The sequence below is a fragment of the Clarias gariepinus genome, chromosome 16, assembly GCF_024256425.1.
Source record: "Clarias gariepinus isolate MV-2021 ecotype Netherlands chromosome 16, CGAR_prim_01v2, whole genome shotgun sequence".
In the NCBI taxonomy this organism is placed as follows: domain Eukaryota; kingdom Metazoa; phylum Chordata; class Actinopteri; order Siluriformes; family Clariidae; genus Clarias; species Clarias gariepinus.
Genome location: NC_071115.1, coordinates 13,433,457 through 13,448,594, shown reverse-complemented (window position 1 = coordinate 13,448,594; position 15,138 = coordinate 13,433,457). Strand labels below are relative to the sequence as shown.

Genomic DNA, 15,138 nt, shown 5'->3' with positions numbered 1-15,138 from the left:
TTTACTGTCATTAACAATAAATGCAAAAAAACTGTGTTGAATAACATGAAGAGATGAGAGGGTTTTTTTGTAGTATTATTATTTTGTATGAAGTCACTTGAACAAGTGAAATGGTGGTGTAGTGGTTAGCACTGTCGCCTTGCACCTCCAGGGTCTGGGTTCGAATCCCGTCTCTGTGTGCATGGAGGTTGCATGTTCTCCCTGTGCTTGGTGGGTTTTCATCTGGGTATTCCGGTTTCCTCCCCCAAAAACCGGCAGGTTAGGCAAATTGGTGTTTCCAAAATTGCCCATAGTGTGTGTGTACCCTGTGATGGATTGGCACCCTGTCCAGGGTGTACCCCGCTTCATGCCCTACTGTAAGTCTCGCCCCCATCCACCAGTGAGTGATGAGTAAGTGAAGTCGTTTGCTTGCGAAGGCTAGCAGCGTTCTATTTTGGGGAAAATTTACACATCAGTGAGTCATTGCTGCCACTAATTAAGCGATCTTGGCCTTAAAATCTTTATAAACCTGTTGATATTGTGTTATTCAAATCAGAACCTGTGATGTGTAGGAAAATTTATTTCAGCAAATAATATTGTTTTTATTAAAAGTTATAAAATAGCATGAAATCCAAAACGCATGGCTGTGTGCATAGAGTTTGCATGTTCTCCCCATGCTTGCTAGGTTTCCTCCCACAGTCCAAAAACATGCAGATTAGGTTAATAAGTGTTCCAAAATTGCCCGTAGTGTGTGAATAAGTGTGTTTGAGTGTGTGCATACATGCTCTGAGACTGACTGACACCCAGTTTGACACTGATTGTCCTGCCTCCTGCCCAAAGTATCCTGGTATAGGCTGGAGAGTCACCCTGTACTGGATTAGCAGTATAGATGAATAAAAAAATGAAATCTATAACCACTGCTAAAAGGTACAGTATGTCTAAAAAACACACACAGGTTGACTCATGAGGTCATCAGAAGAGGCTTTATTTAGGATTTGAGGGGTGGATGGGTGGAGGCAGAGCAGCGCCTCCTCCTGGCCCGCCTTTCTCTTGCCTCACATGACACGTCTGAGTTTCAGAGGAGCGCACTGTAAACACGGACTTCTGTACAAAAAACAAAACCAAAAAAAAAAATAATAATAATAAAATAAAATAAAACACCCAGAGATTGTAGATTACCCGCTTTAAAAAAAAAAAACTATAAAAATCCAACTGAAGCAAACACATGCTGTACAATTCCAGTAAATCGCAAAAAATATAAAACAAACGACCAAAAAAAAAAATCAAAAATACAACTGAAGATAGTCAACAAAACTATAAACAAAACTATAAACAAAACTTTAATATATATACACATCATCTACTACAGCTAGGAACCAAATAAAAACTGCAATTCATCATGAACATTAGACTCTCGATCTGTTTTTAAAATGTACACGTATCTTTTTTTTTAACCTCCTCAGATATACAAAACAAATATTCTCATTGAACATCCATCTTATTTCTCATACATAAAATAGAGTCTTCATATTTATTTCGCTATTTACATCGACGTTATGTACACGGAGGCTTTTCAGACAGGCCTCTGCGAAAAAAACAAAGGTTCTCAGCAGGAAGGAAATCCTGAGAGACTCTCGCGCCCGAGACGAGTAAAAGCAGCCAGCAGCGGTTAGACGTTTTCCCTGCGGCCCGTCTGAGAGCAGGTTTGCTTTTATAGCTTATGATGGCTCCTTTAGGATTTGGCAAGAGATGATGAAGTGTGATTGAGGGCTGATTAATGGCCACGGTGTCGAACACACAATGGGGGAGTGCAAAAGGAGAATCGGGTGAGAGCTTCATTCGTTAATCAAGCTATGAATTCCTGCTTTTGCGAGAAAGTAGGAGAACCCAGGCGAATTGTACTGCAAGAGAAGCGAAGAAAACCGATATAAATACAAACATATTGAAAAATTGAACACTTCCGGCTGGATAACAACCTTAGCATTGTCTATATGGAGATGATGTTCTGACGTGCTCGCCATGATGAGACCCGGGACCGGAGCGTCCCGATAAAAAAAAAACCACAGCGAAGCTTTCAACGCAGAGACGTTCGACTCTCGTAGGCGTCGTCTCCGTGTTACGGTATGCATGCTGAAGGCTTTACCGATCGAAGGAGCTGGTCTTGGCGGCTCATGGTAGCGAAGGTGTGTGTTTAACACAGAGCTGAGTTAGTAAGTGCCAAGTGCCTTTAGTTGGCTTGCGTAGGAGGAAAGGGAGGACGAAGCGGAGACGTCAAAGTCCATGAGATCGGATTGTCTCATGATTTAGTGGGGGATTGTTTTGTTTTTGTTTGTTTTTTGTTTTAGTGTGAGGTAAAAGAGGTGAATAGAAGTCTGTACGCATCCAGAGGAAATGTAGTGTGATCCCATCACATAGGCTTCAGTTCCACTGACGGCAGTGCAAACTACACACAGCTCACAGGAAATAAAATAAAAACATTGCAATATATATATATATTTATATATATTTAGAGAAAATCTGAATGGACCGATGAAAGGATTCCACGGATTGAAGAAAACAATAATACAAATCAAATAAAAACAGGAGGTGTTGCAGAAATGTTGTGTGTGAATGAATAAGCGTGCTGTATAACATTTAACTCTGTCCCGAAGTCCAGACTCGAGAAAGCAGGAGTTCCTGCTGTGTATCCTGACAGACTTCACTACTCTTCCAGCAGTCCAGCTGAGATGGAGAAGCAGAAAGGTTTGTTATAAAGAGGGAGGGGTCTGAATGGCAGGGTGGGAGATGATAAGCCCTGTTACATATCTTTGGGCTCGAGCTTGCAGGACATTTCAAAAAGCAGGTTCTGATTGTCGATGACCTGCAACTGGCGCACGTACGCCTTGGTCTGGAGGTGCGAGGGAGATGGCTCGGCTTCCATCGCTGTCAGGAGAGAGAGAGAGAGAGAGAGAGAGAGAGAGAGAGAACGGTAAGTCAGATAAAAATGAGAAATTACATGTAAATAATGCATTTCAATTTTAATTACTTATAACATTTTGTGTTTGAGTGCATCTGAAAATTAAAGAGGCAAAAATTTTCGACGAAAAAAAAATGAAACCACAGGAGATGAAGATTGTGGTAATTAAATGAAGCAGGAAAAATCATTATGTTATTAAATTTTATGTTTCATGCTCACTGGTGTGTATTCAGTACAAAAATGCTTTTTACATGTATTTCCATGACACATAGAGAAGCCATTCTTACATTAAACCACAAACATATTTAATCAATGCCAGGATTTGTGAGTTTACACTCACTCACTCAGCAGGTATACCACTTTATCCTGTATTCAGGGTCACAGGGACTTAGGGCACGAGGCCGGGGTACACCCTGGTCAGGGTGCCAATCCATTGCAGGGCACACACACAAATTATGTATCTGCACTAGGTACAGTTTACTGCATGTTCTCAAACAGAAATATAAAAAAACCTTGACATTTATTTCCAAACCCTAACCTGGCCTAAGTTTGGTTTTGATTCGGACATCGCCGTTACGACAGCGGTGCTCTGAGCTACAATGTTGGTTGTCATGAGCTTATTAATTGGAAAATACCAATCCATCATTACTTGAATGCCACAGCCTCTCACCCTGTGTATCCCTTCATGGACACAATTTTACGCATCAGCCAATGGCTACTTCCAGCACGACAATGCACGATGTCACAGAGCAAAATCATATCATGCTGGTCTCAGTTACCAGAGCTCTATTCACTTTTGGAAGGTTGTAGAACAGGAGATTCGCTGTATAAAAGTGCAACTGAAAAATCTGCAGTCAGTGCATGATGCAATCTTGTCAACATGGACCAGGATCTTAAAGGAATGTTTCTAACATCTTGTGGACTCCATGCCATGAGAAGCTTGAGGCTGCTTGAGTCAAGCCCTAGCCAGTATTAGTGAAGTGTTCCTAATAAAGTGTTCAGTGAGTGAATGTGAAAATAATGCATAAGGCATAATGCAACATTCGGCCAAAATATAAAAATGCACAAATAACATTTTAAAAAATAATATTCTAATCAGTCTAAAAGTAATCCTACATGTACACCCGACTGAGCCTGACCCCAGAACACTGACAGAGGAGATAACTAGTAACCAGAATATTAGATAATTAGACTGAGATCATCAGCAGTGACAATACGTCATTCTGAACTAATGCGTCTTCAACTGTACACAATACTCGATCTCACCACAAGGTGGCCCCATTGATATAAAATCTCTTCTCCCCTTGCACCAACACTCACAGGTCCATTTGACTGCAGGAGTTCAGCATCCGTTGCTAAGACACACGTAGAGAAAGAGCAAGTAGGAGAAAAAGAGAGAGAGAGAGAGAGAGAGAGAGAATGTGTTGTGGCACAGAGGAAAGGAGAGCTATGAATAGCTTTGCGTTGTCCTTTCTGCTCTCCAAAAAACTCCTGCAATTCCCCTGTTCAGTCACAGCCAGAGTTTTAGTCTTCTGTTTTACACTGATCCAGGACCAGTGTTCCTCAAACAGATCCTAACCAAAAATAAATAAATAAACGAGAGAGAGAGACAGAAGCTCTCGTGCTTCTTCGTTTTGGACAGCAAGTGCGCATTAGATGTGATTATGGTGCTGTTATCTCCATCTGACTCACGTTTGAAAGTTCAAACCCACTGAGAATGATGTGGAACTCAGATGTGCTGCAGTTTGCTTGAAATGCCAGTGGCCATGATGGCAGGCTTTGACCACAGTAACCGATGCCCTTTGACATCCTTGAATAAATGAATAATGTCATCAAAGGGGGGCGGAAAATGTCAGTACAGTTACGTTAACATGCCGTTTCGATCTCAGAGAACGGCTACAAACGCACTGCTCTGCACGGTCCCTGCTTCCCTCGGGGTGCATCACAGTCTCACAGTTATTTAGCATATTCTAATGCTTATGGTCTTTAATGCAATTAAAACACCGAGGCCAAATTTCATCCATTATCCATCCATACCACCTAATCTGTGTTGGATCATGCGGACATACCTGTATCTCAGGCCACACCCTGGATGAGGTGCCAGACCACTGTAGGGCACAAGCATAGACACCCCCCAGGACACACACAGTCATATGAGCAGTTTGAAAACACTAGTCAGCCTACATTGCATGCTTTTGGCTTCAAATGGAAATCTGGAGTACCTGGAGGAAACACTCCAAACATATACAGCTTCAAACCCAACAGCATTAAGAACTAAGCCACGGTCTTCTTCTTCTTTGTCTTTCGGCTGTTCCCTTTCAGGGGTCGCCACAGCGAATCATCTGCCTCCATCTAACCCTATCCTCTGCATCCTCTTATCTTACACCAACTACAGTAACTTCATGTCCTCCCTCACTGTATCCATAAATCTCCTCTTTGGTCTTCCTCTAGACCTCCTGCCTGGCAGTTTAAACCTCAGCATCCTTCTACCGATATATTCACCATCTCTCCTCTGAACATGTCCAAACCACCTCAATCTGGCCTCTCTGACTTTATCTCCAAAACATCTAACATGGGTTGTCCCTCTGATGAACTCATTCTTCATCCTATCTATACTTGTCACTCCCAAAGAGAACCTCAACATCTTCAGCTCTGCTACCTCCAACTCTGCCTCCTGTCTTTTCTTCAGTGCCACTGGCTCTAAGCCGTAGAGCATCACTGGTCTCACCACTGTCCTGTACACCTTTCCTTTCATTCTCGCTGATACTCTTTTATCGCACAACACACCTGAAACTTTTCTCCACCCATTCCAACCTGTCGTACCCGCCTCTTCACCTCCTTTCCACACTCTCCGTTGCTCTGGATCGTTGACCCTAAGTACTTAAAGTCCTGCACCTTCTTTACCTCTGCTCCCTGTATCCTCACCGTTCCTCTTGAGTTCCTCTCATTTACACAAATGTATTCTGTCTTACTGCGGCTAACCTTCATTCCTCTGCTTTCCAGAGCATACCTCCACCTCTCCAAATTTTCTTCCACCTGTTCCCTGCTCTCGCTACAAAGCACAAAGTCATCTGCAAACATCATAGTCCATGGAGACTCCTGTCTAACCTCATCTGTCATCCTGTCCATCACCAGAGCAAACAAAAAGGGGCTTAAAGCCGATCCTTGATGCAGACCCACCTCCACCTTGAACTCTTCTGTCACACCTACAGCACATCTAAGAACTAAGCCACGGTGCCACCTTCATATTTTATACTACAAATTTTTCACTCCACTTTGGACTCCTGTGGTCCACATTCAATCAATTCAGTTTTTTTGAGTACATAACTTTTGACGTGATAAATAAATATTGTCAAGCATCTTTTTAATATTATGCATTAACATGTTGTGCCATTATTTTCGACTGAACACAAAATGGTACATTTAACAGCTATTTAGTTTAAGTTTAAATGCAATCGATATACTGTATGTCTCAAAATAATTGCAATGTTTTCTTTTTTTTTTATTAAATCCTGCAGCCCTGTTTATTATCTACACCCAGTAGGATGCTTGTAGTTATATCAAACAATGGGTACCAAACCACATTGCTGATCATCACTAACATATTAGCTATTTTTGGCTGAGTTAGATTTTTAGCTTAGTGTGCCAACTTTCCACTTTAGAAGTTTAATGTGATATACAGTACACAGACAGTCAATTTTTTTTGCCTCAATATTCAAGTATTTATGAGTTGCAGCAGAAATACTGAGAGCACGAAAGAACCGGCCATGAGGAGAACTAACATGATGCGTGTACACTAACATGTAAGGTAATACTTCTTTACTTCTAGGTAATATAAGACTAATAATATGAAATGTATTAAGAGAGAGAACAAACAGTCTTGATTTCTACACCAGACTGTAAGCGACTGTCTGACTAATTCAGCGGCAATCCCCTTAACGTAAACCAATAAGTGTAATCCACTCAAGGGGATGAAGTGGGGAAAGCACTCCGATGATTAGGCTACAAGAACATGCTTCAGTCAGAGAGACAAGATTCTGATAAATGTCAGATACATTCCGCTTCCCAGACAAAGGTGAAATAGTCTTTACAGGAAAAATAAATAAATAAATAAAATGTACATATTTACAAATGGATTAATAAAGTACTATATTTCAACTGTTCGGGGAAAAAAGATTTTGGCATGAAAAAAAAGCATGTTATATAAAATAAATATTTACACATACTATAATGAGAAACTGATCCAGTTCAGTACAAAACAAGCAGTAAGTCTTTATCATATGCTGTTTACTACCACACTGGACCTATTTACTTCTCTGCCAGACTCATACTGGTGTGTTTCATTAAACCGAGCAGATGCAATAACTGTAATCCACAATTATGATTTGCGAACATTTCATTGTACGCCTCTGATTAACTGACTGTGTGACTTAGAACGTTACACTGGTGTAAACTCTAAACAAACCACCCCGAACGAACGAAATCATCTCGGACATCTGAATCAGACGTGTGATTTTGAAATATGTGATCTTTTCATTCGGAACACTTATTATTATATAAGATTATAAGATTATTATTATTATATAAGATTATTATTATTATATAAGATTATAAATTAAAGATATTTAAATAAATAAATAATTTTTTTTGTTCCTTTTTTTCAATGTTGATTTTTTTTACATACATTTTAAATTATAAATAATACATTCAGAATTCAGAATCTTTTGCACGGTATCACTACAGCTATTGTCATACACATTGTGTATCATAGAACTCTATTTGAGAATCCGCTACCTTATACCACAGCTCCTTTTTTTTAATTTAAAACATGATATAAACATACAGTAACTTGTCTGTGCTGATGCTGGAGTGTCATTACTCTGTAATTTATTACTACAGAAAGGATAGTCGATGAACTATTCTAGACATGATAATATGACCACTTGAACATCCTCGTTGTTACAGAAGAAGGTCTACCCCTTCAGATGCTTGAGAGACTTCAGACAGCCCTCCAGGGTGTTCAGGAATTTCTACTCCTGCATCATAGAGAGCATCCTGACGGCAAACATCCTGACCTGGTTCGGAACCAGCACGATGCAGGACAGACGAGCTCTACAAGAGGGTTGTGCGATCAGCTGAGCGTATCATCTGCACTGAGCTCCCTGACCTGCACTCAATCTACAGCGAGTGGTGCTGGACCAAGGCCAGGAAGATAGTAGAGGACCTCAGCCAGCGGCCTGTTCTCTCTGTTGCGGTCAGGAAAGCGATTCCGCTCCCTGAAGGCCAACACAGAGAGACTGAAGAGGAGGAGCGAGTTTTCCCGGAGTCGATAAGGTCTCTCAACCAAAACACCACACAGGACTAATACTATTTTTGAACATGCAAAATTATGACATTGTCTCTTTGCACTCATCCTGGACATTCATGGACACCTGTACATTTATGCACACTTACATATTTATATTTCATTTCTTGGATCACTGCACAAAAGTCACGTTAATAAGACACTTTTATGCATATTTGGTCAGTTTTTTTATTTACACTTAAGTTTCTATATTTTCTATACTGTACAGAATATTTTTATTTTTATCCTAGCTAAATTTAATTTCTATTGTATTTCTTTTTCATTCATATTAATTTTCTATTAATAAGCTTTTATTTTTAAGGTCACGGGCGGTCGTATAAGCATTTCACTGCATATCGTACTGTGTATAACTGTGTATGTGACAAATAACATTTCAATTCAAATTTAAAATGAATCAGGACCTTCTGACCAATCAGAATGCAGAATTGAACTGCTTAATAGTAAAGAGGTGACAGTAAAAATTGACAGACTTTTAACCAAGGATGTGTTAAAGTTTATATTCTACTTGTGCATAAAAAAATTAAACCACATCATTAATACATTTTGTTCCCTTTTGTGTCGCGTAATCTTGTTTATCTGCTTCATTTGTGACCGGAAATAAAGCCCAGCTCTGTTGAGTAAAAGGAAATACTGACTGGGTGTGGAGCTATAAAGTGTGATTAGACCATATCAAGCTGAATTCGGCTGTGCTTTAGCAGCAAGCCACGAGTTTCAACATTATTGCCCGAGGTGATGTCATGGTTGCCATGGCGCCTTGGCTATTGTTTGTCTGATTGGTTTGATTTTAAATGAAAATATGCGAGCGGGAAGCGAAGGTGCTGGGAGCCACACAGCTGCTGCGCACACACACGCACTGGGGCTTTCAGGCTTATCAGGGAGGGGCCGCGTATTACTGAAACCCTACAGTAACGTTACACAATAAACTGTCAATTGTTTTGAGATCAGGATCTCACACACAGACAAACCAGACACGTGCACTAAAACAACTGCTTCTATTATGTCAGATGTATGTAATATGGGTGGGTGTGCTTGTGCATGTGTGTGTGTGTGTGTGCTTGCTGTTTTGCTGGCCCTCAGGGCTGTGCTGTTCTAAACAGATGGGATGTGGCAGGGTGGAGCGAAGCTCCCCCAAAACTAATCCACTCAGACAGGTGTGTGTCCGAGCATGTGTGCTTGTTGTGGGTGGAGCTGCATTCTGCTTTTTACAGTAATCTTTTTTGACAGGTTGGTTTCTGTTTCAGAAAGTGTGTGTGTATGTACTGTAATGTGTGTGTGTGTGTGAGAGAGAGAGAGACCTACCTAGCTGAGTACTCCTGTACCGCCTGATGCTCCTCACCATTTCTGCAACTTTATGCTGAAAAAAAAGAAAAAAAAAGAAAAACAGATCAATTTAGAACAAAATTCCTGAAAATAGCCATGAAACATGACTCACTACACATCTCCCGGCAATCCAACAGCGTGGTCACATGCATTGTCACTCACCATCTTTTCGAAATTAACCAATTCCCCATGGAACGTCTTACAGCTCTCATGTAGGAAAGTCAGATCTAAAGAGAAAAATGGACAAAGAGACACAATTAAAGCATGCTTTCACAATGGCAGCTCAGCGGTGCTTAGACAGGCGCCTGCTCTCCTACAGAGTATCAGCATGGTGTGCACACATCAGATGAAAAAGTAAAGACACACGACATGCCACGCTCGACTCTGTCTCTTCAGCTTGGCTGTATTACTTTGCGGAGGTGGGAAAAAAAGAAAAAAAAAAACGAAGGCCAGATGAACGCGCTCAGACACGCCAACGCATACCACCAGGAGTGAATATCTGAATACAGGTGATTCATTAAACAGAGGGATACAGAGACAGACAGAGGGGTTGTTTAGGTCATCCTCGGATAACCTCATCACCCTGGACGGCTTCTAGAGTCTGGAGCTGGTAAACAGGCATTAAAAATGCAACGCTGATGCATAACATAACCTCCGCAAGCTCCCGAAGGGCCAGAATATCTGGAACAGCCACTAATAATTTATCGGCTGAATAGACTGAAGTGAGAAAAGTGAAAGGTAACAAAATATTTTCAGTGTGATTGTCTGGGATCACAATGACTTACTGGGAACTACTAAATGATATTAATTAACATAAACAGGTTGGTGTTTTGAGCTATTGTCACGATGATCTACAAGTCTTTTAACACTGTTAGGAAATGAATACGTACACAGATAAAAACGTTTGTTTCCTTCTTTTCATATCGGATCCTATTATCTTTCATCAAGCCTAGAAGTGACAATTTTAAAGTAATTTCTGATTTCATTTTATTGGTCAGTACCAGGGTGGACTATTTCAGAGAGACAGCCGTGTTCCTTTATTCCACTAACAGAATTAAAAAAACAGTGTAAAGAAAAAAGCAACACATCAACGGCATGCTGGCCTGCTCAACCTGGGCCTTCTGACAGAAAATTTCACACTGTTTAAAGATCTTCTTATCCTATGCTTATGTGAGTAAGAAACAACGTACTAAAAATATATAATGGGCATTTAAGTCAAACCGTGATTTTAGAAAAACAGCAGAGTAAAAACTACCTTTATATCTCCAAATCACCCCCTGCTACACTAATGCACTGTTTCACTAGTGGTTAGATCATCCACCGTCAAGTCTTCTTTGAAACCTTTGCACCATTTAAATGCTTTACTGCAGCTAAGAGTCTCATCACGAGACTACTGTATGCTTGAAGTCTTCTGTGCATGTCGATCAGTTTTTATCTTAATTTATTAGAAATTTCTTAATTGTCTTAAATTACGAGCTAAACCTTAGTGGCTCAAAAATCTAATAAACTATTATCTTTACACAGTGCGTTTGTGTCTGTTTAAACCATTACCACCACTAGATTTACATTTGGATTAATATTTACTGTGTCGGGTTATAAATCACAGCACTGAGCCTCTCTATATAATGTCTATCTTTGCTGAAGACCTGCGCAAATCCATCGTATCCTCCTGCATTACAAAAAAAATATATCAATACATGTAATGTCTATTTCACACATGTATCTGCCTGTACCCCTGAAGTCTGTCTATAACATTAACCTGGAGTTTAATCACGCTTTCGATTGGGAAGGCAATCGTTGGAATAATTCCTGGCAACAGTCAGAAATCAATTGCTACTGATTATAATTACTTATGAATTAATTATTATAAAAAATAATAAGGGACAACTTTTTTTTGTATTGTTCTGATGTTTAAATAGACTAGGAAAGCAAATTGTTTATAATTCATAATTTTAATTATTCCCTTCTCTAGGTCATCATTAGCAAATTGATATTGAATCATTAAGACTCTAAATACTGTATCATGTAGAAGTGGTTTGCAATCCTAATTTAGGAGTGGTAGCGTAAACGTGTGAATGAAGTGTGAATTCAGAGTTAAAACAAAAAAGAAAAGTTCAGAGAACTGATCGAGATGGCTCACGTGTGAACAAATTCATTACAGCAAGAATTTGATTGTCAAAAAATTAGACCAAAAGGGAATCTCCAGCACTCTCTTGGTGGAAATAAAATGAGTGGCATGTGAAAAAAAAAAAATCCCTTTTTAAGAGCGACAAGACTAAAAACTCAGACGCAACTTGGAGACTTAAAGGCAGACTAAGACTTATAAGGTTACTTGAAAGTAACAATAACATGGTGAAGGAAAGCGACATCCAAACAATAATATTTAGATAATAACAGATGCAAGAATGATTTTAACTACTGTTATGTCTGTGCCGCTTCTGTCATATTACAGTCTGATGGTAAAGTTGAGCTGACAGGGTTGTGGAGGAGAGTCAGAAGGAGCTACAGGGGAGGTGAAACGAGTAAGAGACGGAGCAGCGGTCAGACTGGACACAGAAGAGGAATAAGCAGGAAGGGTGCTGCTCAGCGTATGAGCTCCTAGAGCTGTGACTGCTGAGTATTCCAGATTTTCCAGAAGTAAAAAAATATGTGTGTTAGAAAGCAAACAGGGACTGTGCATACTGTATGCTGTATATGTGTGTAGCACTAGTAAGAGCCGGTCTTAGGCCCAGCAGGGAGTGTGCTCTGAGTCAGGTTTGCACAGTGCATGGAGAAATTAAAGGTGTTAATTAGCCTTGCTTGGGTCCTTGGGTTGCTTTTTAATCAGGCAGTAGCAGGGCTGCCTCAGCAGGACTGAGCTTTAAATAAGCACATCTGGACAACAGCTGTTTATGCATTATGTGGATAGATAATGAGTTTCTGCGGTGCACACCATGTAGAGTAGTGTTTATGAGGTGTAGATGCAGATGTGTGAGATGTGCGTACAGATGTGCATCTCACCTTTGAGCAGTAGTGGGGTGAAGGGGATGAGTGGAGCCCTCAGACTGGCTAATAGGTCCCTGTATGACTTGTGGTTCCTGGAAGGATCCTGAAAAACACACAGACACACACCAAGTTTATAAAGTGAGCTTGAAGTCTAACCTAACGTTTTGTGAATTCAATACGCTACATAGAGTAACTATTACCCTATTACCACTTCTGCTATATAAATACTATAAAAATCTACATTTAAATCTTTTAGATATAGGTGCATTTTAGTCGACGCCTATGAACCAATAAACCTTAACAAAGACATTTGTTGCTTGATGAAAACAAGGAGGAAATGCATGTCATATTTTGTTTCCAGATGTGCATGATAGTCTTGGAAAACCAGTCGGCTGTTGCTGTGGCTGGATTCAAACACTGGCCACGTTTCCTTCTGTTTGTGAGAAACTTTGACTTCTTAAGTTTAAGAAACGTTCTACCAAAATTAGGCAGGTTTTTAAACGTTTAAATCTGTCCACTGAATATTCATCCTGATTGCCTATATTTGCACAAATTCATCTTATTTTTTTTTATATATTTATGCATTTTTCTGTATTATACTATATTATGTTTTTCTCTTAGTCATTTCTGTGGAAGCATAGATCATCTCTCACATGTGTACATTTTTTTGTTACTATCCTTGCTACTGGATGTTGATGATGAACATTTCATTTAGGATCAATGAAGTAAGTATGTATGTATGTATGTATGTATGTATGTAGGTATGAATGTATGTATGTATCTATCTATCTATCTATTGGGCATCTATCTGCAAATACCATGATTTGTTAAGAGCCACTTTATCAAAACCTTGTTTACATATCTAAATCATCGCTAATTGAATATCTTTTTTATCATACAGTGATGAAAAACATGCTTTGATCAGGTTGATAAACAGTTATGTGCCTTAGGGAAACAGGAACAAGCATAATCCATTCAGTTTGTACTCGGATACAGATTGTGAAAATGCCGGAGATGCTCCTGCACTGCAGTCAAAAGGGAATTTTCTTTTCTTTTTCATTTTCAAAACCAGGCAATGTTAAGATACACTTACTGTATAAGGGCAGAAATCTGTGAGACCATCATACGCATGTGACCCTTCCCTCAGTCTATTGGCTTTAATTTGGAGGCACACAATTGCATAGAATGTGTTTGTACTGTATGCTGTAGCATTACAGTTTCCCTTCAGTGGAATTCAGGCAGCCAAATCTTTTCTAGCATTACAATACCCCTGCACACAGCGAGGTCCGTAAAGACACGGTCCGACGAGTTTGGTGTTAAGGAACTCGAGTGGTGTGCACAGAGCCCTGAGCTTAACCACCTTTAGGATGAACTGAAACATCGGTTTCTAAGCCTTGTACGATATCAGTGCCTACTTTCACATTTACCTTGTTGAATGTATACACGTAAATTCCTAAACAAGCTCTTGTGGAAACTCTGTATTATTACCCATTACTTTGGAACGGGATGTCCAACTAGATCATATACTGTACAGTAGGTGTAACAGTCAGGTGTCTACATACTTTTGTCCAAATATTGGCGCTCCTTTGGTTTAAAGCGCTGACTACACAGAAATATATAGGCGATAAATACTGAGAGGGAATTATGCAAGTGTAATTAAGGCACTAAAATATAAAAGCATTTTAAAAGACTTACTATGGTATGACGGATTAAGTGAGGTATGTAAGTAATATGATGGCTCACCGCAATGCTCTCAAACTGCTGGAACTGCTTCCTGAACTTTCCAGGCAAGCCCTGTGGAACAAGCACAAAGAACATGGATGTTTCATAAACACTCGTCCCTTCCAACCAGGAGCTATACTACAGCGAATGGAAAAGGTTGAAGTGAAGGATTAATTAAAAGGTCACTGCATTGAAATTGCAAGGTGTGTTTGAGAATTGTTTTCTTAAAAAAAAAAAGAAAAAAAGTGCTGCTTAGTCAGTTCAGTTGCCATGACTACAGCTAACAGGCCTGGGCCAGGAATAACACTTGGCGCTTGGCAAATGAAAGGAGGCAAAAAAAAACAAAAAAAACCCACAGTGTACGTACAAGGGTGTCTGACTGTAATTGTGTGCTTGCATCTGTCTAGTCCAGCAAGTAAGAGAGGGAGAGAGAAAGTGTATCCGTGCCAGTGAGAAAGAGGGAAACTCAGTGAGAAAGTGAGGATCAGAAACAGAACAAAAATGGAGGAAGGGAATGGAAAGGTGATGCTCACCTCCCAGGTAAGGCGCAGACGGCTAACTGCAGGGTTGTCCAGCCCCAGAACTACAGCGAGGAACGACAGCAGGTCCTGCTGCTGCTTACACCTGAAACAAACCCAGCCAGACTGTTAGGACATGCTCAGAAAACCTGAAATCCAATAACAATTATTAGATAATTAGGTGATAATTAAACAAGTACTACTGGCTAATTCCTATGGCTTTTCTTTTTCTTTCTGGAATGAGCCTCTAATAACAAGTCAGACACAAGCGCATACACAAGCATGCACCAGTT

At 40.0% G+C, this 15,138-nt stretch overlaps 1 protein-coding gene across 1 annotated transcript in view; it reads right to left on the bottom strand.

Annotated features, from left to right (window-relative positions):
- Positions 1-1,171: 1,171 nt before the first annotated feature.
- Positions 1,172-15,138, bottom strand: part of rapgefl1 (Rap guanine nucleotide exchange factor (GEF)-like 1) — a 48,266-nt gene continuing 34,299 nt past the window's right edge. The window contains exons 10-15 of the mRNA XM_053515386.1: positions 14,861-14,951; positions 14,349-14,399; positions 12,621-12,708; positions 9,783-9,847; positions 9,600-9,654; positions 1,172-2,901 (exon numbers count right to left, since the gene is read on the bottom strand). Of these exons, the coding sequence (XP_053371361.1) occupies positions 2,777-2,901; positions 9,600-9,654; positions 9,783-9,847; positions 12,621-12,708; positions 14,349-14,399; positions 14,861-14,951 (475 nt within the window). The 3' untranslated portion in view covers positions 1,172-2,776. The remainder of the gene's footprint in view (positions 2,902-9,599; positions 9,655-9,782; positions 9,848-12,620; positions 12,709-14,348; positions 14,400-14,860; positions 14,952-15,138) is intronic.